The following is a 26,902-nucleotide window of genomic DNA, read 5'->3' as shown; positions in this document are numbered from 1 at the left end:
TGTCCAGCAATCCAATAGGACGTAGAGGAAGAGGGAGGCCAAAGATTCGCTGGTTAGATGGAGCTGCCAGTGACTGCCGTATTCTGGGGGTACCAAATTGGAAAGCGGCCACACTGGATAGGGACAGGTGGAGGGAGCTGTTGGAGGAGGCCAGGACCCACACCGGGTTGTCGTGCCCCTGATGATGATGATTTCCATTATAAAATTGACAGTTGAAAAATAGAAGTACCTACTCAATGATGAATTTTTTAAAATAAGGGTTGTGTGGTAAAACAGTTATTTTAGAGACATCACTTAAACAAGCTGATACCAGAATAAAATTGAACTAAACATACTTAATATAAGTAAGTATTATAATAAATGACATGTTTGACACCCACGGTGGCCGCGCGGCATAAGCGTTGGACTATCACGCTGCGGGTCTCAGGTTCGAATCCTGGGTCTGGCAAGTACACATATTGTTTTTCAGTTTGTGTGTGAGTCAGGGTATGGACCTAATAGGTTGAGCAAGTGGCTGACATCCATTTCTCGTAAATAACAAAATCTGTTAATACAAACCTCTACTCTGTGGAGGCCCATATGATCGGACATTGTCAAAAAAAAAAAAAAAATCATAATAAAAACGGTACTGATTTTAGATAGTCGTTGAGTAGTTGCGTGTTGATAATCTAATTTAGAGTCGTGCTTTGACATATTTTTCTCAAAATCAGTCAATTTCGTATTTCTCACTAATATTAGGACCATTTTTTGATTATTAATAAGGTGTAGCTGTCAGTATATTAGCGATCAAATATATGTTTTGTAATGTATCAAATTATTCGACCGCAATAATAATTTCTCAGCGACTCATATAACGGTAAACAAGTTTACTGTTTAGCTGGATCAGCAGATTGATTGACGATATGAAATACGCTATCACAATGGACAAGTAGTCGAATATCCATTCCCATAGTCTTATGTTATGTTATGACTGTAATAATAAATAAAGTTCAAAACTACTCGAATTTAAGCCGCTGACTCGTTCAAGATAATTATGTACTAGAATATAATGTTTATGTATTACTTTTGACTGTATAAATTACGAATAATGATTTATCAAAATGTCACTCGAAGATACGTTTTCAGTCTGTTACCATCGCAGTCTTTATATCGCTTCGCCAAACATCTGATTGTACCGAGATGCGGGCCTCGGATCCGTACCTATCATAAGTTTAGTATTGTAACATGAACTGCTGTAACATACTATTGTACCAACCATCACGCTGCCAATAAAACTCGCTCCTGCATACATCTTCCGACTTCTTCATCATCATCCTCAACTTCCAAAAAGGTATAGGTAATATATTTATTTTTTGGAAGGTAAAAAAGTTCATTTATCTATACTTAAGTCCTAGGAGATATAATGCTCCAGGCATTGACGCTTACGATGGCCGCACAGCTTAAGCGTCGGTCTATCTATAAGGTCGTGGGTACCAGGTTCGAATCATGGATCTGGCAAGATAATGTTCTTCAATTTGTGTATGAATCAGATATTATGACCCCCATATTATTACCTTGTTATGATAGGACATGGAAAAAATATAATGCTGGCTGAATGTAAAACAAAAACAAATTACGATCCCTATGCAAACTAGAAACAATAATTTTTTGACTCAATAAATTAATTGTTTTATACACACAAAGGGTTTATCATGACTTTTGTCTTGTATATATTTTCAATTTTTCTCTGTGACTTTTTCTGCCAGTTCTTGTATCAAATTGTCCTCCCTGGATCTTTTATGAAACCGCAATACGTATCTACTTATATACATAATAAATAAATAATATTTATAGAATTCTTGTTCCATATTTCATCCCATATGTTATGTGTCAATTACATTGAGCTACTTTACGAGCTGTTTGTTGGCGAATTTAAAAGCAGGCGATTCAGCTACTGCGATTGTGATGATGACACACAAAACTTTCCATTCGCTGAGAAGCCAACAGCTAGCGACTATTTTGACAGAACCTAGTTCGTTTTTTTACCGGGAGGGCTCTACTGCGCAGACGCAGTAGGCACACACGCCGGCGTGTAGCGTGTAAAGTTGACCGGCTTTCAATTTTTCTCGGTAGATATTTTACAATCTGCTTGTTAGCTTGTTCAATAATGACACTGGGCGACTTTACAGGTAGATTGAAAGTTCGCCAACAAACAGCTCGTTATGTAATTGACGCATTACACAACATTATGGACGGTTTTATGTTTCTTCAAAACATAATTTCGGTTGCACTTGTAATCACATAAATTGCACTTGAAAGGTTTTTCGCCAGTATGAATCATTTTATGTGTCTTTAAGGGACCGGGTATTGTAGATTTGAAATCACATAAGTCGCATTGAAAACGTTTTTCACCACTATGTATCAACACATGTTTTTTCAATTCAGATTGTTGTTTACATTTGTAATCACATACCTTGCAGCCAAATGGTTTTTCTCCAGAATGAATCATTTGGTGTATTCTTAACGAACCAGGGTGTCTGGATTTGAAATCGCAAACACTGCATTTAAACGGCTTTTCACCAGTATGAATCGACTCATGTATTTTCAAAGATTTAAAAGTTGTGCATTTGTAATCACAGAAGCTACATTTAAAACGTTTTTCGCCACTGTGAGTCATTTTATGCGTGCTCAACGATCCTGATTGTATACATTTGTAATCACACAAATCGCATTGGAAAGTTTTTTCACCGCTATGAATCATTTTGTGTCTTTTTAAATCGGTCGGTCTGTTGCTTTTAAATTCGCAAAGATTGCACGCGAAAGGTTTATCGCTACTGTGAATTATAGCGTGCCTCTTCAAACCACTGAGATATTTCGATTTAAAATCACATAGATCACAGTTAAAACGTTTGCCGTCACTGTGAATCATTCTATGTTTCTTCAGCTCAATTGGTAGAGAGCATTTATATTCGCACAATTCGCAACTAAACGATTGTTCCAGAATACTTCCCACTTTTTGATTATTAAAATAAAAACCGTCTGTACGTCTTGTCATGTCACACTTCTTTTTGTGTTCCTTTAAAATGTCGACGGACGAGAAAAAACCAAAGCACAAGTTACACGCGAAATTCCTGTGATAAAATACATCTCTATATATTTTAAGACAGATTTCTTTTGCGGGCAACAGGGGAATCTCAATTTTATTATCAAAATTGTTCATTTTAACCACTTCAAAGGGTAAACCGGACTGAGTGACACATCCATCAGTTCTTCTGTACAACATAACTACTTTTTCCAAATTACCATGTATTTTATTTGCAATCTGAGATACTATTTCAGTTTTTATATGACTGTTAATATTTGGAGATCTTTGAATTGTATTCAATGTAGATTGATATTCTTCTATATTGGACGTATTAGAACTTTCATGAATATTGTTGTGTTTAAAATCTCCAGAATTTGATTCATCAGCCACAGATGTGGAATTATCTTGTTCATCTTCATCTTTCAAGAATTCGATCTTTATATTATCTCGTAATGTATTTCCATCATCATTAGAAGACTTTTTCGGTTGAACAGCGCACATATCAGAGGTTATTTCATTTTTGATTAACGTCTTCTGTAAAAAGGTAAATAAAAATACGATAAAAATCGAGTTTCAATATTGGGACCATACCTGAAATAAATTTTGATATAAATAAAAAGGATTTCAAGTTATACACATTTATATATTTATAAAAATTGATGTTTTTTTAAATAAATATAAAAAATATTAAAACGATGAATTAGTCAAAAATCTAAACGGTCGAAAATTATAAACTTAATAAACTAAATTTTAATAATAAATATGACCACAATATATAATGTAATAATAAGAACGAATTCACATTTTATTACATTTTTTTACAATAATTGTAAGTTTTTCTTTGAATTAAAAAATATATTTATTAATTAATACAGTTGAAATTGTAAATTATCAAAAAATAAATCTCAAATTACAAGCTTCGTATTTCTCCGCTAGTTTCTCTGCTGGCATACCTCTCCTCTCCCCCTTAACAAATAGAAACAGACCATACTGATCTAGTTATGATTGAGGAAATGATGACGATTATTATTGCTCTATTGTTTTGTTATGACAACAAATGTGTGTCACTAATTTAATGCTTAGCGAGTATGATTGCTGGGTACATTTATTATGTTTAATTCGAGTTTAGAGGACATTTATGTTTTTTTTAAGTAAGTTATTTATTGTGAAATCAATCACATAATAATTATTATGCTACACGCTATTATACAGTTTAAAATCAATAAGATTGTAAAAAAAAATAGGTATGTACCTGATCGAAAGGTTTGTTTTCTGAATACGAGCATCCGGCTTGTGTATCATTATAATTATTCACAGAGTATGCTTTGTCTCCAAGAAACTCATCTTTGATATCAACTTCTTGAAAACCAGACTCTTGTTTTATATTAACACTTTCTATTAGATTATTCTGAAACAATAATTATAACTAATGAAATCACATTAGGCATTATTGAAATAAAATAATTGTCATAATTTTAAATCAAGTGGTATGTATGCTTAGGAATCATGGACCCCACAAAGGGAGGCTGACGCAGCTCTGGCCTGGAGGCCTGGCGTGGCAGATCGATCAGCTAAGAGGTCATCCATAGACATAAACCTATGCGGTTTAGAACCGTGTGCCATACTAAACTTATGATTTCTGTTCATGAAAATATAATTTCACTAAGTTTGTAAGTGTAAGTGTATGATATAAACGTATAGATCAGATTATCATAATACCTATAATTTGTGAAAATATATTATATCCATGAACAGAAATCATATTAAGTAAATCTAAACGGAATACGGTTTTAGACTATGGATTGCCTCTAAGTGAGATACACACATCACAAGTTAACTCTAATAGTAAAAAAAAGTCGTTAGGTTAGGTTAGGTTTTGTATATAGTGCGTTGCAATTTGATGTGATTTGATTTGATGATAGATATTAATACTTAAATGACCAGTTACACACACTGCCCTTAACCTTAGCTGTAGGTAGGTGGGCTAGCCAAAGATCATGGCCTGGGGCCTGCTTCAGGATGTGGTAGTCATGACTTAGTTACACGAATTCATGGATTTGTTTATTTTTATTAGGTGCGATGTCTTCCAAAATTGATTGACAATAATTCAGTATGTGCTCTAAACTGACTATATCGAACCAACAGGCCTATGTTATAACTGGTGATATGAAGTCACCCGACGACATGACGTAATTGTGATGTAAGCCAATACACGCTCGAGGCAAGCCGCCCAACGCACACTGCTCACCATAGATATTATTATTCTGAAACACCTTTTTGTGTATGAGGACAATGGATAACGCCAGTATTTTAGTAGCGTTAATTTCTCGAATGCTATTATCACTCCGGTAGTACGTCACAATGATGTCATATGACGTCATGTCGACCGGGCGACTACAACTCGCAAGTTCTAACATAAGGCCCCAGGGCATTAGCTCTAGGTCGTGAAATCTTCAGACTAGTGCTCTGTCTCGTACAAAGGCCAAATTACACAAGAAGAATGGCAGACCCAACCCGATTCAACGATCTTCGTAAGCAATCGTCAATAATTTTCAATAGCAATAATTACACGGAGCGATTCAGCTACCAATTCGATCGTGCTGACGCTTGATTTAAATGGTTCATAATATACGGCCAAAGTGTTAACAATTTATACCTATTATGTGAGTCGTGTTCAAAATTTTGTACGTATGCAGATCGCAGTACTTGTCACAATTCACCGTTAAATGTTATATCGGAAATATATGGTCGTATAGACCTGAGTACTGAGTACCTAGGTACCTACTGAGATAAAATTCATGTCTTAATAAAACACGGTTCTTGTCGGTTTACAGGAAGCAAGCGGCAAATAAATTTTGAAAATAGCCGATTTACTGGATTATTTCTTGGGTTAGGTTCGGTTATGTTTTCATTTTTGAATTCATGAATTTTTGCCAAAATTGTATATGACAATTGGTGCGGTTCCCGCCTGGCTCATGTAAACCGACTTGTACGTAAAATACTTACAAAAGACGTACCTAGGTAATAAAGACTATCGAAATACAAGGGAAAGACAGTAGAAAATAGGTATGTAAGGAATTACATTAGAAATACAGAACGCATATTTTTTTTCATCTTAGTGATACGTACAATTTACATGGAACCACTATGAGTAAACTAAAAAAAATCTATTGGTCAGCTTCTATTCTCATTTATATTGTTTTATTAAGGCTATACTTCAGCTGAGGCATGGTCTAAAACGATCGTGACTGCGCGATGCGCGACGAACAAAACATAATTTGTCATAAAAATTCAAAGTGCGTCCATTCAATGTTATATTTATTGTTAGGTATTTAAGTAATAATAATATATTCATTGACATGTTTTGTTTTTCGAGTACACATCTTTACACGATTTATGAATTAATTCCTTCGACGCCATCACAAAACAAATTGACGTGCTCACAGGTCTACTATCACTCTCCGACTGGTTACGTATGCGACATTACGCCCCACCTATTGCTGAAAATTATTTGCCGTTTCACTGAAGTATGCTCTTAAATGCCAATGGAAACTATTGAAAATGACATTTAAACAAGTTGTTGATTGTATTTAGGTACTAGGATAGGAAGCTTTTGAGACATGCCTGTATAGATGGATCGTCAAAATACCTCGGGCTAGCCGCCTGACAATTGCCTAAAATCTTGAAGTTCTCAAACGAATCGGATAGGAAGTGTCAAAACAAGACAACTAGGGTACCTACCTAGGTACTACTATGAGAAGGCAAAGGGACAGAAAGCATTCATCAACATTACACCAAGGAAAGGTCAACGGTATACGTAGGTATGTACCAGAGGACAACACATGTAGTGTCCGTGATTGATATGTCAACCGATCATAAAGCAAAGATCCATTGACAAAAAAGAGGTTTAAAAACTCACATGAGAGGTTCGATTGGTATTATCAATAGTGTCGTGATTGAAACGAGAGTGGGTATGACAACTCTGCCCTTCCGTATCATATTGGATGTCGTCTGGTTCTCGCTTTAAGTCCATTGTAACCTAAATAAAACTTGAATGTGTCAGTTAAGGTGTCAAAAGTGGCAATCAGCACGCCCATAGCTAATATACGTTTGTAGATACGCAACTCACGTATTTATAATAATACCCTCATATTTTGGTTTAAAGCTAAGTCTTTTTTTATTGGTTAGAATCTGAGGTGTGGTTTGGTTGTTACAAGACATGATTTTTAATATTACATTTATCATTTTATTGCAGACATACACGTCATGAATAACAAAAATATAAATTTTCCCATAGTTTACGATATACCTAACATAGATAATGCAATCAAACTACTTATAGAAAATAAAATACAACAAAATTCCATGCCGAACAACAACAACCTTTTCAATATTAATCAAATATTTAGTTGACAGGATTCTATTTTGGAATACCTAGTTGAATAATAGACTGCAAATTGTAACAAACCTACAGTTGGTCACGAAGAAGGGAGAGCAGTACAATTTCACATAATATTAGGTAATAGTTACCTACCTACCAGCTATTATATTATTGTCAATTCCTCGGGAAAAGTTATCATTTAAATTCAAAAGAAATTATTAGGTGCCTACCTAATATGTCTAAGTTAAAAAGTAAAAAAGTACTTTTTTGAAATAATAGTTATACTTAACAATATAATATTCCTTTCCCTCTATCTACCTAATAGGTAATTAAATTAGTATGGATTATCATTTATTTTTTTGTTTTATAAATAGGTATTATTATAGTTTTCATGAAAAGTATAAGTGTTTAGATCAAAGAGATTGAAGGAGTCTTATCTTTTGGTTCAGATATTATTTTTTTAATTAGGAAAAAATTAATCATAATATCTTTCATATAAACAGAAATGGTGAATCGATTGGAAATAATACTAATACAATTTAATAAATTCTGTAGGTACTTAAATGTTTTTCAACGAAAATATGTAAACATACTTTTATTTCAAATATTACCTAATCAATATCTCGTAAACTAGACTGGCATTGAAGGTCAATATAAATTGATATAAACCTATTATATTATACAATATGATACAGAAAATTTGGACTTCTTTGTCAAACCATTACAAGCTTTATGGGTGACAGCGCCATCTATCAGTTGGTTTATGTTTCACTAATATATTGTTGAGTACTTAATTACGCGAACTGTCATTTCAGTTCGGCACAGTAAAATATAAGTCAAACACAAGGCCGGAGGTCGTGAAGCTATTTTGATATCAAATACTGCTTAAAATGGAAGTAAAAACCGAAATTAAGGTTGAAAATATATTGCCTGACGAAACGTCAGCGGAAAACAGCGACGGTGCATACCAATGGATTGAAATACCTCACGTCAACAGCATGGGTCAATTTGACGTGTCAGTCAAACAGGAAAATATCGAGGACGATAGTATACCCTTAACAGAGGTAAGTAGATTCCAAATTTGTTTAGACGAGGGTATTTATAATTGTATTGAAAAATGCGCAATCAATTTATGAACAGAAGAAGGCACGACAGGGAACAAAAAGCTTATTAGGTACAGTTTTCATTCAATTTTACGAAATCAGTAGGTGCGGCAAAAATCATGAACTCGGATATAATGGGAATTGAAATACCTAACGGGTGTCGAGACACAGGCGACCGATTTCGAGTGTGAAAGACTATAGGTCGGATAATGCTGACCATAATTGGTATACATGAGGCCGGAGCTCGCGTTAAAGTCAATGTATGTAATAACCAGGCTTACCATTCGTCCCGGTTTCACACATTGGTACCTACCGGCGTCCCGGGCGGTTTGGCATTTTGTCCCGGCTGTTCCGCGTATGACTGATTGTCAATAATAAATTGTCATGATTGACCGTAGTAGCGTATATGTGATGAGGTGAGACAGCGGGGAAGGGTGCGAAATAAGTCCATTCCAGCGAGAAGTACGACTGGTACAATAAATAAATAAAATAATTTTAATTTCTGCTGCAGCAGACCTTCTGCATTCTTCTTTTGTACATACTTTTAATATTAAAACAATTTTTGGTGGTTAAATTTGTTTTTTTGCCATATATCACGTTACTGTCCCGGCTTAGAGTTTCATAATAAAATTATGGTAAGCCTAGTCATAACTAACGTGATCATTTATTTTTTCCTCAAAACGGGACATTATTAATTTTTAGATACCTAATAGGTGTTATGTGTATTCAAGAAAACGCATATTTCTTCATGGTTTTTATTTATGAAAAGAACAGAAATGAACACGTGAAAATAAATAATTGATGTGGTGTTATAATATTTTTCTGAAGAACCAAGTATATTTGGTTTTAATTTCAAATAAGAGTGACATTCTTGACAGGACTTTACTTGGGTAGGTAATTAACATTGCTTTAAGAACTGCGTTTTGCAACTGTGTTTTTCTTAAATAGGAGAAAAGACCCTTTCTACCGGTGCTTTTCTATCGATTTTTTGTTTTTTTGCGCCATTTTTTGAAATTGTTACTGTAAGTTGCTCTTTTTCTGAAAACGGGACATTTCGGCGTCCCGAAACTGTGGTTGGGGACAACGCAATAGGCTACCTAAAAACGGGACATATAATCAATATTACTTATTAAGTATTATTGAAATTTATCCGGAAGTGATGTGGTTTCAACATGATGGCTCTATGTGCCATACGGCGATCGCAACCATCGACATATTGAAATCAAAATTTCGGAACAGATTTTGACATATGGACCTGTTAATTGGCTTTCAAGGGCGTACGATTTGACACCACTGAGGCATGGTGAAGTCACTGGCTAATGCTAGTAAACCAGCAACAATTGACGCCTTGGAAGCCTACGTTGTTCGTGTTTTTCATGTTATACTGCCAACAGTAGGTAACTATCTACGTGATATGATGCAGCTAATCACGATGCGACTACCTATACATTTACTTGCCAAATGTAGTAATTTATTGGCGGCCATTAATGCCTTCTCTGGCTGATCATAATGATGATACTGTTACATAATATTAACACTGTTGTTATTTACAGAAGCGTGAAAGCGATCTCATCTATATAAAGTCTGAGAATTATAATGAGGGAGTCATCATCAAAGAAGAATTTGTTGATAACGCATTCCACCAAATCGATAATCACTCTCCTCTACCTGTCTGCTCAGATCTGCAATACAGGCCATTCGATCAGGTACGTTTAATTATAAATGCTGTTATTTAAGTTCGATAGAACTGTAGTGGTCAGTGACCTCGAGCCTCGTCATCAATATTTCAACATTGTAATAATTAGCTAGTCATTTACGCTATCGCATCTACAGTCAGCGTATTCCACACGCGTGACATCTACTGTAATAATGCAGAGGCCAGCAGATTTTTCAATAGCAAATTTCATCCACAATGATTCGCAATTTACCGAATATTTATGTAGCTATATAATTAGCAGGTCATATTTGATTAGTTGCTTGATTTAGACTGAAATACCTATTAGTATCAATCATAATCTCCGTCCAATCAGTAAGCTTCGTGTCAGTCGCATTCGATTCCACCGATTTCGGACCTCGGAACATTATCATAAGTATTGTAACATACTCTTGTACCAACTATTTACGCTGCAAATAAAACTAACTCCTGCATCCGTCGGAGCAACCATTACCAAATCTCGACCTCTCATCTCTCCTGACCATCAACAGTATGAACACCTACTGGTCATCCTCAAACACTGCGGTCACGGCCCTCCAACATCGAGACCTGGGAAAGAACTTTAAATTAGTTGTAAACAATAGCACTTAGTTAACTTTTAATCAGCTTTCTGTTATCTCGTTTATTGTTATTTTCAGAAGTGTGAAAACGGTCTGATCAATATAAAGTCTGAGAATGATAATGAGGGAGGCGTCATCAAAGAAGAATTTGTTGACAACGCATTCCACCATATCGATGAGTCTCCTCAACCTGGTTGTTCAGAACCACAATACAGGCCATTAGATCAGGTACCTACGTTCCTATATAAATACTGTTTTTTAAGCTAGATAAAACTTTAAATTGTAAAACATAACACAAGTCAAGTTTTAATCATTTTTAGAAAGATTCGAAATATCAATACTTGACATTATCCTTTAAAAATGATTTCGGCCGTTTTTTCGAGCCCTGCTGGCCGTATTACATGGACAATGTCAGCTTCGAAGGCGTCAATTGTTGCTGGTTTACTAGCATTAACGAGTGACTTCACCAATGTCCCGGGGGTGTCAAATCGTACGACCTTGGAATCCAATTGACAGGTGCATATTTCGAAATGTGTTCCGAAACTTTGATTTATATTAGCGGTCACCGAATGGCACATTGCCATCGTGTTGAAACCACATCTCTTCCGGATGAATTTCATCTATATTTAAAAAAATAATATTTATCATGATTCGGCTATGAACTATGTTGACCGTAACGTGAGCTCCGGCCTCATATATTTAGGTAGGTACCAAATATGGTCAGATAATGCCATCAGCATGTAAACCGCACAAAATGATGCAATTTTAAGGATGTTACGAAGTCTTGAGACCCCTCTGAATTGGTATTGAATTCATGCAAATTAAAATTTACGCGAATCGACGAAAGATTTTCAAAGCAAATTTGGCCAATTTGTTGATAGCATTGTGTGAGCGTGACTAATCATGATGATTTGTCATACTTTACTAATTATAAATAAATCAGAAAGTAAGGGCAGTATCCCATCGGTTTGACAGTTACCTAACCCTTTCTTAAGTTCTATCTAATAAATAAAACACCCAATATACTATTAATACTGTCAAGAGAAGGTACTTGATGGAATTTGAAAATTTGAAAAGTCTAATGGATTTAAGTTTTGTACTATTCCATTTAAGTCGTTTTTTGCGACCCGGGTTTCGCTTTTCGGCATCTTCAGGCAGCGTGTACACTCACCAAAGGCAAGCACACACTGACTACGAACACTCTTAATTCTAGCTTATATTATAATAAATCAATACATATAATAAAAAAGGTAAAACTCCATTACCCACCTATCAAGTCACAAAAAATACAAAACATAGTTGATGTGTCAGTAAAAAACCTAATTAGTAAAAACCCTGTCTTATTAATAACAATACACTCGATAGCATATTATAATAAATCGTCATAGCTTAATAATAGATCATTATTCTTTATAAAAAATTATATACGCTTCTGAATTTGCCGAAAGGCGAAACCCGGGTTGCAAAAAACGACTTATATTGAATAGTGCAAAACTTAAATCCATTTATTGAGAACTCACAATCACATTTTATTTATTTTATTTTCCTGAGTTGAATATACTAATCCTGTTATTGTTGTAGATTTCTACTCAGCAACGTAACAGTAAACCACTGGACATCGTTAGAGAAAATACAGTTGACAATAACTTGGTCAACAACAAAATAGAACATGCAACAAATAACGTCACACGTGTGATGGATCACAGTAAATATCAATGCAATATTTGTTTTAAAAAATTTCTGCAATATAAGTATCTCACAACCCATAAAATGAGACATACTGGTGAAAAACCTCATCAATGCGATGTGTGTTTTAAAAAGTTCATAAGCACTACTGATCTCAAAAGACATAAATTGATACATACTGGTGAAAGACCACATCAATGCGATGTGTGTATAAAAAAATTCCTGGATATTAATGCTCTCAAAAGACATATAATGACACATACTGGAGAAAAACCACATCAATGCGATGTGTGTTCTCAAAAATTCCGGCATGTTGGTAGTCTCAAAAGACATAAAATGACACACACTGGTGAAAAATTTCATCAATGCGATGTATGTTTTAAAAATATTCTGTCAATTAGTGCACTCAAAATACATAAAATGATACATACTGGTGAAAAACCACATCAATGCGATGTATGTTTTAAAACATTTTCGCAAATTAATGTTCTCAAAACACATAAAATGACACACACTGGTGAAAAACCACATCAATGCGATGTATGTTCTAAAAAATTCCGGCATATTAGTAGTTTTAAAACACATAAAATGACACATACTGGAGAAAAACCACACCAATGCAATGTGTGTTTTAAAAAATTCCGGGACTATACTGGTCTCAAAAAACATAAAATGTTACATAGTAATGAAAATACGAATTAATGGTTCCAAAAAAAATAAATTATGATGTGTCATCAATGCGTTAATCCAGATAAGTGAGAAATGAGTGATCAGTGAGATACATGCACTTATTAATTTTATCTGACAGTAAAAGGTCGCCCTCAGAACTAGTTTACTTATAGAATAGTAATATTTAAAAATAACGGGTGTTTTATTTAGAAGTTTAAAACTCTAAAATGAAATAAAACACATAAAAATGATGGTAATGGACATGTTATCGCCTTTATTCGAAATATAGTTTTATGCCATTAGTGTTTAAATATGATTTCGGGCATATGGGCGCCGCGGCTGGCTCGAAGAAAACGCAATCTGGAAGTCAAATTTTCGAGCAGTTGCGGCTGTATATCGGCAATAAAGTTGCGAATGTTGGCATATCCCCACAGAAAATAATCTAAAGGTGTTAAATCACACGATATTGGAGACCAATTCACAGGTCCATAACGCGAAATTATGCGTTCATCTAATGTTTTCTTCAATAAATTGATTATGGCGCACGCTGTGTGGCATGTTGCGCCGTCTTGTTAAAACCACATCTCTTTCACATTAATGCCATTCAATTGGGGAACGAAAAAATTAGTAATCATGGATCTATAGCGCTCTCCATTGACTGTAACGTTCTGGCCGGCATCATCTTTGAAGAATTATAGACCTATGATTCCACCAGCCCATAAAGCACGCCAAACAGTGACTTTTTCTGGATATAACGGCGTCTTAATAATGGCTTGTGAATTTTCTTCACTCCAAATGCGACAATTTAGCTTATTGACCAGAAATGAGCCTTATGATGGACGATTATATCGACCGTACAATGGACGTAGTGCACGGCATATTTCGCGAACTGTACCACGATTTTAGAAATAGATTTGCACAATTTGCAACCGTTGTTCTGGCGTAAGTCTAGTCATGCTAAAATGGCAAACCAAATTGACCACAAACCAGCTGTCACTTGAAAAAGTTTTGCCAATCTTAAAAACAAACCTCTAAAAAAACACCCGTTACTATATTCTTTAAGTAGTATAAATAATACTCCAAGATGTGCTATAGCTGTGAAACAATTTTATATCGTAATTGTGATCGATTTAAAAAATAATTCACGTACAGAATTTTATTGAACTATTATATTTTGTTGTTTTAGTTTATTTCCTGACTAACAGAAATATCCAATGTAACCAGGGGTTGCATGTTACAACTCAATGATTTAAGTGGATTTTTTTAAGAACAAGTACAAAAATATAAAAATAAACGGATTAATTTTACCTCGCAGAACTCTTGGGCTCCACGGAATATCGTTTCGAATATGTACTGATACACGCCAGGGGCGTTGGTCCTCCACTAATGTCCACCATGGAACAATTATTGCAAGTCCTAAACATGTTACCTGATGCAATACTTAGTTAAACCGAACCATATGCCCAAATTCCGTATTAGTTAAAATAATTGATTATTTTGTGTAAAACCAACATGAATAAAATAATATACTTCGAGTATAAAATGTTAGTCATCATTAATTTCATACTGTGTGATTGATTGTGCGGTACAAACGAACAAGATGAATATACTAACACTATAATTATTTACTCGTAGTAGAATACGAATTTAGATGTAATCATTATAAAACCTAATATTAAATGATATGGCATTTGTGTGGGAAGTCATACATTACATTTTAGAAGAGAGAGTAATAGATATAAGTTTTATAGTATGAAATAATTAGCGCTTAATGCAATTCAGCTGCGATTCAGTCAAGATCAGTTGCGAGCTGAGCTTCAGCGTTGCCATGTCTACTGAAATTTCAGTAGATCTACTGATATTTTTTGCCAATATACTGAACTTTTGATTTTTTTTTTAAATTAAAAAATTCTGATATTTTGTTTTTTTCTATATTTGTAAGTTAACTTTAATAATAAACTTTAAAAATGATTAACGCACGCCTTTTTACAACGTTTTTCTTGGCTCGTATTCTTATTTGTCCGGTACAAATCTTGCAATCGATTTTTAACTAACTTCCCGACTAGCTAGACATTTGAAACATTTAGAGTATATCAGAACACGGTACCAATGCATTTTTTAATACTTTTAGCCATCTGTAAGTAGAATTGAATTCATTTTCAGTTAATTCTGTTTCGGATGAAAAGTTATTTCGACACCATTATTGGTTGCTAGGCTCTGGGGTCCTAGCAACTAAATTATTAATAATATATACGTGCGTTACTATGGAAATCAATATGACATGTCAAGTAAAAAATTTTTTTGATCGGTTAAGCTAGTCAAGTCAAGTTTATATGTTTCAACAGAAAATTTAAAAACGTATATAAAAAGTTTTTTTTATCTTGTAGTTATTTATGTATGACAAAGAAAGCATTGTTACTCTACTCAATAGTGCCATTTTACCCACTGAAATCATCATTGTTTGTCAAAATAATATTATTTATTAGGTATGTATTGTTAACAATATACTGCCTACCTAATCTATGACATATCAACAAATAAAATTTACGAAGTTGAACAATTATAACAAGAGGCATTATTCAAAGGTTTACAAAGGGCTTAATGTCATGTCTACTGAATAGTTTTACCCACTTCGATATTGAAAACATTTATTAACACAGACATTTTTTTTAGCTTAAAACTTTAATAACCACACTACTGAACTAGCGACATAAAGTGATGGTGTGTTAGTACATATGTTAAACATTTTCAAACTAAGCCGTGTGTGACAACTGTGGCGTTTTTATTTTGGTTCAAATAGACAGTGAATTCTGACTAATGCAGTCAAATTTCAATGCATCACATAAAATAATATTATAATATATTTGCTTTGATATTATATTTAAGGGCCGGCATGCCCAATGTAGGTCAAATGGAGCTTTATGGTATTTTCAAAGCATTAGCCTGAAAATTCCTTAAACGTTGTGGATATTCTATTTATATAATTTTGAAGCCTTATTATCCTTTATATATTTTATATATTTTATTTTAAACATTTGGTGAATGCATAAAGTATTTTTATTACATAAAGTAGTATTCTTTTAAACCTCTCGATCTAATGTTTTAGAATATTCATATTTCAGTACATCCATGTGCGGTGGTGTTAAGATTTTTTTGATTTATTATTCTTAAAACGCATTTATAAAACAATAAGTAAAATTATTATTAACATCATATTATAGTGAAATATTTAGGATAAAAAATATATTTTATAATCACAGATTATAAAATATAAATTTCATCAAATGTTTAAAATAAATATAAGGGATAATAAGGCTTCAAAATTATATAAATAGATTATCTACAACGTTTAAGAAATTTTCAGGCAAATGCTTTGAAAATACCATAGAATCTCCATTTTGACCTACGTTGGGCATGTGGGCGTTAAACGAATCAAAATTTATCCCATATACGACTGTATAAAATGGTAATTTAATGAGAGGACTGCAACAGAATTCATAGTACTTACCTATATATAGTATGACGGCGTTTATAAATTCATTTCGATCTTCATGGTTACTTAATTTTAATAGGAATTGTTTTTGGCACTAAGTTATTTATCTACATATTATTATTTGTCTCGCTTGAATAAAAATACAGCGTTCTTGTTCACTTAATTCAAAATAAATAAAAATATTCAAATACATTCATCTTTTGTTGTTTTTTCCATACCATGACTATACTCTTAGTGTTCCCAATTTGCATGTAATTAATTACAAATGATGACAAAAAATTTGTTATTCCATTGCTCACTGAAGAAGGAAGCCGTAACATTACACGACTGGTCCTACTTTCGCCACTCCCGTTGTCTATGGATGACCTGTCATTGCCTATAGAGTGCTCTTACTGACGCGTCTGTCGTGTTCACTTGTCGGAGTATTCTTAGTTTCAGATTATTTTAACGTATCTTGGAGACCTCAGAGTTCATCTGATTAAGTGACGATCCAAGTAAGTAAACTTCTTCTGTGTATAATAAAATCATAATACACTAGGATGTTTGTCAAGGTGACTGTCGATTCTAAACGACAATAACTAATAACCTATTTATACTCTTCAGTCATTATAGAATACCAAACTCTGCTTGCAAAGACGTTGTCAATAAATATTATGACAGTGGACCACTCGTTGCTTGTGTAAAAATTAATCCTCAGGCTTTATTAATCTAAAGATGGCGGTGGTTATTCACAAAATATTCGATTCAAGTGCCTTTTGTGTCTTTTTTCAAACTATTATTTTTTAGGTCAGTAGTTTGTTACAAAATGGCCCATTTGGAACGGAACGTATTTTCGATGACGGGGGTTAGGTAGGTAGGTACCTATATCAGGAAGATAACAAAAATATTATTTCGTGAACGGATTTATTGATACAGTAAATATTATTACAAATATGGTTTTTCAATATTGTGTTTGAGTAAAGCGTGTGCTGAATTGCAACGGAGTACCTATTGTTATCTCCCGTCAAGTCGAGAGCGAGAAGGTGCATTTCTCTCCTCGCACAGCATGCTGGTTGCTGGTCATCATCTGTTATTTGGGACTTAGGAGTGAACAAATAACACAGGAATGGTCGAAAACGGCGATTTATTTTTTAGTTACTACCAGTGGCGACCGGTGAGTTATTTTACTAGGAGTTCACTTTTTTTTAAGTACCTATGTTATTGTTCATTTGTTTGAGAAATCCATTCTTCTGTTTTTCATCGACACAAATTTTTCAATAACACGTTTGTTGGTGTAAGACATTGCTGACTTTTTTTTTTGGATACTGAGCATAAATATGTATGCCGGTGACATGTGATTGAAAAATTAAAACAAAGTAGGTACCATTAGATGTTTTATGCTATGTATTAGTAGATAATTTGCGTCGCCTTTTGTATACTGTTTTGGTAAATACCTGTTTTATAATTAATATTATTCAGTTGAAAATGTCTCTGTGAGGTGGACGAAACCGATCCAGATTTATTAAATAATAAAAGTGGAATAAGAACTAAACTATTTTGCGTTTTTTAAATGAATCATTAATATATTGCAGTTCCACCATGAATAATTGACAATTTGTAAACAGTAAAAGGAACCATATATTATGTCTGTGGGGTGAATACCCTACCATCCATCATTTCTTGGCAGAAAACCATTACTTTTTAACTATAATTTATATCGCAACATTATACCTACATATTATAATTCTCTAAAATCGCATAGAAATAACTACTTAACGCTTTCGCTGCTGACGATATAATGATATTTTAATCGCTCCCTTTAAAATGCACGTTAATTACATAGATCGGCCGCCTGGTCATTACGCGCCGTGTGCGTCTTCCGCGTCCAAAGTATTAAGGTGAAACAAGTCATTTATTTCGGTCAATTAAATTTCAAAAGACAGCTGATTTAGCAAAAGTCATGTTTATATTTATTTACAATTTACGAAACAAAAACACACACCTGACCAAGCAACTAAAAATCAAACACATTTCATTGTCAAATAGTAACAATATGCAGTTTTTTCAGTCTATAAATATGCTATAAAAACATGTACTTTTAGATACATACTCTCTCATTTCATCTCTCTCATCATCACGCCACACAGGTTTCATTACTCATAGTCATTTCATAGTTAAATAGAATTTGCTTGTTTTACAACAACAATATTTCGGTTATTTATTGTAATTAGGTTCACAGTCGTAGTTGATGGTAAGTTTTATTTTTGTACTAATATTTATATTTTATTTGTAACTGGGTATTTTCTCAATCACACGCATCTTCTTAACATTTCAACTTCACTACCTTAGTGCTAACACCGCGACTGGCGCGTTTGGAATACTTGGCCATTAGATATAATTAACGTGTTATTTAAATTTGGTAATTAAAAGGTTAGCAGTGATTGTTTTAATATCTACTCCATAAATCTATTGCGGACACGATTCAACTTCATTATTCGGACTGAAAATAATACTGACTTTTCGAGAATAGTCAAGACAATAATGATAATATATTGATATAATGATCTTGAAATTTTCACAACAAAACCAAACAATTTGCTAGATCTAGTACCTACTGATATTAAAAAACTTATCACATAATATACTCAAATCTTTTGTCTTAGTTATCATATTACTCAGTATTTATACCAAACAGTGTGTATGGGAACAATAAGGAGTGCCTTGAATGACTGACTGAAATAATAAAGGTGATACATCAGTGAAACGGCAAATAATTTTCAACTATAGGCGCGACGAAATTTTGGACTCGCTGCCATTCGGAGAGAGAACGAGGAGCTGGAAACACGTCAATTTGTTTCGTGATGGCGACGGGCGTATTAATACTTAAATCCTGTAAAGATGACTAAAAACGTTACCAATTTACTTTAAAAAGAAAACATGTCAATGAATGTATTATTATTGTTACTGGTAGAACATTACGTTAAAGTGCCCACCACCACCCGTCATATATGCACAACCGTGGATATGCACGGCCGCTTTCTATGACGCTTTAAACGTGTCTGAAAGAAGTGATTTTAAGTGCTCATTCCGTCCCGAGACGGAGCCGCACGGGACTGATGCTGCAACCATGCACCGTAGTGCTTAAAGAAGAAAGTTAAGAAAGAAAATAAACAGAACATTAAATGGACACATGTTGGATTTATATGACAATTTATATTTCGTTTGACATGCGTCATTTGCACCCGCGACCCGCAATCCGCGCATCGCCTAGCCACGATCTTTTTAGACCGTGCCTCAACTGAGGTATAACCTTAAAAGGTGGAAAATGCAAATTCATTTAAAATAGATCGCTGTGAAAAAGCATCTAGATCAGCATTGTGGCACAGCATGATGAGGTTTCGATAGTTCGAAAAAGTTACCAACTGATAGCAAACAAGAAGAATATGTTATAATTTCTATAATCATCAAAAAAAAATTCGACCAAGAGTTGAGCCCTGAGGAACACCATAGTTCGTTTTCCTCGTTGAATTCTGCGATACATTGCCATGGTAATCAAATTGGTGGTCATTTTTAAAGCAAAAAAAACAAATCCTTATGATGCGCCAAATGTATATAGCTTTTGTAATAAAATGTGATGCACGTGATATTATTAAATTTATATGCTAACCAAATGTTTGGATATTGTATGAATAATCTACCATTTCACCGGACCGTTATATTCTATAGGTTATAATTCTAAGGTTATGGGTGGTATGAAGCTGATATCAATAAAAACCTTTAAATATAATGCTGCCCCCATAAGCAAAAACACAGCTAATGGGAAAAAAGTCAATTTTGAGATAAGAGAGGTTAACATGTTTTTCAATGCTGCTTCATGAAAAGTCAACGGATCTTAATGAATGTTTCGGTTTATAATAGATAATTTAAAAATTGATATTTTCTTTACACAAAAATGGCAAAATTGCAAAGATATTGATTATAAAACTAAACAATTGTCTTTTTATTTATGATTTTGAACAGATTAATGTCACTTTCATAAGGAAAAAAACAGTAAATAAAAGTACTGTTATTATAATAACAGTTATTATAATACAATTAAAATTGTAAGGAATATTTTTGAAAAATGATATAAATTTTAATGTAATGGTATTTTATTCATAAGATAATATTTGAATGACAATAATATATTTTTTAAATATTCATAAATTAGGCACTTTTGGTAGGAAGACTTTCCCAAAACGTAAACCTATTTTTAGGCATTACTCTTCCTAATTTTTGAATAATTGATTTTTTATTTTCCTCTGATAATCCACATGGTGCTACGTATGCTTGAGGTTCCGGTATATTAATGAGAGAAGATTTTATCAAAAACTTCATATCGTGCTCTTCGGAATCGCTTTCAAATGATGTTTTATATTTTAAAAATGTATTGCCTCTTTACCTGTATTGGCTTTTGAAACGGCTTCATGGAAATCATTGAAGTCGTATGTCTTTCCTTGGGCTTTTAATGATTTCTCCACAGAATGGTGAAAGCTGTCAGCCGACATAAATGTATGCCCTGGCTCAAAGTATTTAAGAGTGATCTCTTCGGCAAGAATTTTGTTTGAATTTATTATAAATATAAGGAAGAAAAACAATGTCCAATTTTTGTTTTGTGCCGAACAGTTGTCGAGCCAAATAGTAATATTTGTTATGTCATGATTGAGCAAAAAAAAAGGCATAAAATGTGCTAATTAACTCTTCTTTACTCCTACCAGCTATCGCTTCATGCCAGATTACTGCAAAAGGTTTCACATTCCTTTGGTTTTTACCAACAGCTACAAAACTTTCATGGTAAGCGATTATTCGCTGTGTAAATAAAACCGATTTGAACGTGTCAATTCTTGGCAGCATAATAATCTTTTGAAGATCAGCTGAAACGCAGAGTGAATCAAATATACTATAAGTGTTTGCTGCGTCTTTTTGATAATCTTCCCTTGCAGCATCTGCTTTTTGTTTATGTATTTTGTATGCACCACATATGTCGCAATCTAAAATTATTACATCGGAAGAATCATTTTTCTCGTGTTCTTTATTGTTCGCACTGCTCACATTCCTCGTGTCCCAATTTAGTGAAATGTATATTCATTTCTTTGATTACATTTCTATAAACGTCATACGAGCAGTTAAGATGCGGATGTTTTGAAATGAAGTCTTGGTGCATCAAAGTCATTGTAATGTCACTGGGCAAATATCGAACATTGGGGGCATGTTCCCTTCTATAATGTGAAATAGTAGAGTGAAATAGTTCAATATGAGCAAAAATTGGAGCTTTGTCAATTTTATTAACTGCTGCTTGTGAGCCTCGTCCATCTTTTAACGTGATTATTGAATCTAGTGGTGTTCCTTTTTGTATTCTGTACAAAACAGCGTCATTTTTTCCATGATATCCCAAGGTTGTTAAAAAAAAAAGTTTGCACACATTTTTGAGGCATCTTTCGGCATTCGGAAGAAAATATTTTACAGTAAATTTTCTGCAAGTCTAGCTAGTTGGTTTTTTTTACTTTTTGACGTTGACAGTTTGTTAACATATATGAATGCTGCTCCTTACATGACATAGTCATAAATTGTTGACGTATGATTTTTCTTCGACTATCGTCAATTTTCATCAGGCACTTCATTTTGCACAAATTTGTATCGCGAGGGTCTCGGAGAGGGTGTTTATCATTTCTTTTTTGTTTTGCTAGTGCTTTTTTTGCACTTGCTGGTGTTTTCATTTTTCTTTTCCGTTCTGTACCTCGTTTTGTCAGGGATGAAACGGAATATTGTAGAGAAGAAGTACCGAGTACATTGGTGTCCTCTGAGATAGTTTCTGGATTAACGGTTTCTTCCAAAATTTCAATGTAAACGTTCTCAATAAGTAAATAACTTTGTGTTTGTTCGTCCTACAAAAAATTCACAGTCCATTAAATCAATATTACATACAGTACATATAATCAACTTAGTAGATATTAATAGATAAGAGCAGGGCTTTTTTTTTTAAAAAAAGGTGCCGGAACTCACTTCATGTCAAGCTTTTTACTAAATAAAATTATATTCAAATGTCACTTAAATGAAATTTAAAGGAGCTATGCCACGAAGCGAACAAAAAAAGGTTGATTTTTACGATAATTTTTTATTTTAGTCAAAACAAAGCTACAGAAACAATAAAATACATACATTATATTTGAAATATATTGTACAAATAAGACTAAATAAGACCTTAAAAGTACCTTATTTTATCATTTTAACGAATTATTATTGTAATTACTTAAGCGCAAATATTTTTTCGTTTAATTGATTTTGAAATAAAACCGTGAAAAAAGGTGCCGGAACGCCGTTCCACCGCGTTAAATGGAAAAAAAGCCCTGGATAAGAGTGATATCAATTGATAATTAAAATAAATCACTTCTGGTACTTTCAGTAACTTGCAAATATGTTATTCAATGGGTGGATTAAATTGATTACATAGTAAATCGTATATTAAAATACTTGAGTATTTGTCTTACCATTATTTCATCAGAGTTATTTTCCTCCTCCAGTTTAATGGCAGCAGTCCCATTGCCATTAATATTATAATGATCTTCACTTCTACTAGTCTCATGTGTCTTGGAGTTCTGAAAATATCAAATTTTCAAAGACATAAGTAGGTACAATTATTTAACATTAACGGCCCACGTGCTTGTCGTAGGTCAAAATTGAGTTTTTATTGTATTTTCAAACCATGATCCTGGACACTCCTTAAACGTTGTAGATAATCTATTTATATAATTTTGAAGCCTTATTATCCTGTTATTTTAAACATTTGATGACTGCATAAAGTATTTTTGTTACATAAAATAGTATTCTTTTAAACCTCTCGCTCTAATGTTTTAGAATATAGTCATATTTCGGTACATAACTGTGCAGTGGTGTTAAGATTTTTTACATTTATTAATTTTTAAACGCATTTATAAAACCATTAGTATAATTTATTATGAGATAATTTTTGTAAAATATTCACGATAAAAAATTATATTGATAATCTCTGTGATCCCAAATTTGACAAGAATTAGGCATTTTATTATTCAAAAAATCGGCAAGATTAACACATTTGAAGATGATTCTAAAGATACTTATTATAAGCTATGTCTTTGACCATTCAAGTGTGATAAACATCTTATGAATAATGCTTGCTTTATAATAATTATTGACCTAAGGATAAGGTAGTGTTTTTTTGAAATACGCCATTTCTTTTGTCATTCCCCAGTGGTTAAGCTACAACATACGGCCGTAGCCATAAATTGACAATCTATAATTAAAGTAGGGAGTAAAATGATATTGACGCGCGTGTTTGAACATGTACCGTTTAAAATTTTTTTTTAAAAAATTTGGTTAGGTACATGTTCAAATACGCGCGTTAACATAATTTTACTCCCTACTTTAATTATAGTTTGTCAGTTTATGGCTACGGCCGTATGTTGTAGCTTAACCACTAGGGAATGACAAAAGAAATGGCGTATTTCAAAAAAACACTACCTTATTCTTAGGTCAATAATTATTATAAAGCAATCATTATTCATAAGATGTTTATCACACTTGAATGGTCAAAGACATAGCTTATAATAAGTATTTTTAGAATCATCTTCAAATGTGTTAATCTTGCCGATTTTTTGAATAATAAAATGCCTAATTCTTGTCAAATTTGGGATCACAGAGATTATCAATATAATTTTTCATCGTGAATATTTTACAAAAATTATGTCGTAATAAATTATACTAATGGTTTTATAAATGCGTTTAAAAATTAATAAATGTAAAAAACCTTAACACCACTGCACAGGTATGTACCGAAATATGACCATATTCTAAAACATTAGAGCGAGAGGTTTAAAAGAATACTATTTTATGTAACAAAAATACTTTATGCAGTCATCAAATGTTTAAAATAACTATAAAGGATAATAAGGCTTCAAAATTATATAAATAGATTATCTACAACGTTTAAGGAGTGTCCAGGATCATGGTTTGAAAATACAATAAAAACTCAATTTTGACCTTCGACGAGCATGTCCCCCCTTAATCTAACAACATCAGTTGTGTAGTTAACAAATATAAATTCAATTAATGATATAATTTAATTATACAGTGCATCTTCTTTTAAAATACAGGAGTACATATAAATTGTCTTACCATTATTTCATCAAAGTTGGTTTCCAGGCCAGCGGTTTCATTGCCATTAATATTATAATAATAATCTTCACTTTTACTAATCTCACGTTTGTTTGAGTTCTGTAAATATCAAATTTTCAAAGACATAAGTACAATTTAACATTAATATAATAACATTAGTTGTGTACGTAACAAATATAAGTTCAATTAATGGTATAACTTAATTATGCAGTGCATCTTCTATAAAATAAAGGAGTACATATTAATTGTCTTACCATTATTTCATCAAAGTTCGTTTCCATGTCAGCGGTCCCATTTCCATTAATATTATATTATAATAATCTTCACTTCTACTAGTCTTATGTTTGTTTGATTGCTGTAAATATCAAATGTTCGGAGACATAAGTACAATTATTATCATTAATAAATAATATCAGTTAGTTAGAAATGTTTTGTGATGTATTAAAATTAAAATTAACCAAGCACCTAGTTGTATTCAAACATTTTACTTACCATTATTTCATTGGATTTTGCAGCATTTTGATCACGCTTATCCAACTGAATACTCCAAAGCAAGGTTGAGAATCTTCTTTGCACGATTCATAGTCGAATTTAGAACTTAAAATCACTTTTGAGTCGTAAAATGTCGTTAAAAATGAAGGGCGATATGAACTTCAGTGAATGGTAAATTTGAGGTTATGTCAGTATTGCCACTTGCCAATTGCATGCGGTGTACTGTGTGTGAAAAATTCTATAACCATAGACAAAAAAACAGCAAGCCAGCGTTTTAAGCAAAAAACACAGCAGATCGAAAGTTGAGCTGTGTTTTTGCTTATGAATCATTATTTACTGTTTTATTACATCGAAAAAACTAACATTTTTGCAAAAGTAAAGAACGCAATATGATGATTTTTATATTAAAAGAAATGATTTGCTGTTTATTTTATTATGTAATTATGTTCAGAATTTTATCTAGAATATCACCTCATACTTACTTCAATTTTTGATTTTTTCCCATTAGCTGTGTTTTTGCTTATTTGGGGCAGAATGTTAAAAATTACACACATGTGCATTGTCTTAATATTACCACTTATAAATTATTACCTACATATAAAAATCATTCTAACATCGAGAATATTAGTATATATTATTTTCCATCTTATTCCTTTTCACAGTATAAATAATCTTACATTTCTTTCACACGCACTATGGAATTATTACAAAATCATCTTAAGAACTAACTACATTTTTATTCTTAATTCTAACACATTTTCATTTACAAATTTTACACGCTATTGTTTACATGTTATACAGCGCTCGAAATGGAAAAGTTTACGAACCGGAGCGCTCGACAAATTTTCTGAAGATATTTACATAGTCATCAAATCGTATGTGTATTTTATAAAAATAAGTGTGTCAGATTTTCTATTCTATGGCCTATCTAGCTCAGACGGTCAACATATTTTTTCCACGAGACAGCGATAATTTTACAAATTTTACGAGCCGGAACGGCGCTCCGGTGCGTTCCGTTCCATTTCGAGCCCTGATGTTATATATAGACTTACATTTTATTTTATACAAGTCGACACAAAGGTCAAACTCATTTATCATTATTCATAGCACCTCACCAGGTTTTCCATCCACGTCTTACACAAACAGTTCCCAAAGCATAAGACGTTGGACTTACTCCTGAAAATAAACATTTTAACTCATCATGGAATTTGGACATACAGTTCGTTTATTCAAGTGACATACCCCGTTTACACGTGCATGGGTGTACTGTGCAGAGTAAGAAAATGTATTGGGAAATATGTATTATCCTGCAGTTGGCAAGATTGCGTGCATAAATCAAGCAAGATTACAAGATTCCAAATTGTGATGATTTATTGCGCGCAAGTAAGATTATTTTCGATCTGCGCCTGCATAGTAGAGCGATAGAGGGCGAGATAGCGATAGAGAACATGCCGGTGAAAAAATGAACTACTCATTTTGAGCTCCGATTTTCAATACGACCTGTCAGATAGTATTATAAAATGACAACCTCGCGTCTCGCTTACTCTTGAAGAATGGGATTGGAGAGACAG

At 33.1% G+C, this 26,902-nt stretch overlaps 2 protein-coding genes across 2 annotated transcripts; one reads left to right on the top strand and one right to left on the bottom strand.

Annotated features, from left to right (window-relative positions):
* The first annotated feature begins 8,258 nt into the window (after positions 1 to 8,258).
* LOC147076917 (uncharacterized) lies at positions 8,259 to 13,322 on the top strand. The gene is made up of 4 exons (XM_085940569.1): positions 8,259 to 8,509; positions 10,102 to 10,254; positions 10,901 to 11,050; positions 12,404 to 13,322. The coding sequence occupies exons 1-4, from the start codon at positions 8,336 to 8,338 to the stop codon at positions 13,208 to 13,210; spliced, it is 1,284 nt and encodes a 427-aa protein (XP_085796695.1). The 5' UTR covers positions 8,259 to 8,335; the 3' UTR covers positions 13,211 to 13,322.
* Positions 13,323 to 20,816: 7,494 nt separating this feature from the next.
* Positions 20,817 to 26,902, bottom strand: LOC147076916 (uncharacterized). The gene is made up of 4 exons (XM_085940577.1): positions 25,094 to 26,902; positions 24,840 to 24,938; positions 23,177 to 23,284; positions 20,817 to 22,573 (listed from the first exon to the last, which is right to left on the bottom strand). The coding sequence occupies exons 1-4, from the start codon at positions 25,118 to 25,120 to the stop codon at positions 22,175 to 22,177; spliced, it is 633 nt and encodes a 210-aa protein (XP_085796703.1). The 5' UTR covers positions 25,121 to 26,902; the 3' UTR covers positions 20,817 to 22,174.

Source organism: Rhyacophila brunnea, unplaced genomic scaffold, assembly GCF_057557595.1.
Source record: "Rhyacophila brunnea isolate RB1 unplaced genomic scaffold, BYU_Rbru_1.0 scaffold_13, whole genome shotgun sequence".
Classification (NCBI taxonomy): Eukaryota; Metazoa; Arthropoda; class Insecta; order Trichoptera; family Rhyacophilidae; genus Rhyacophila; species Rhyacophila brunnea.
The sequence above is the reverse complement of the archived record's forward strand: the minus strand, read 5'-3'. Positions and strand labels throughout refer to the sequence as shown.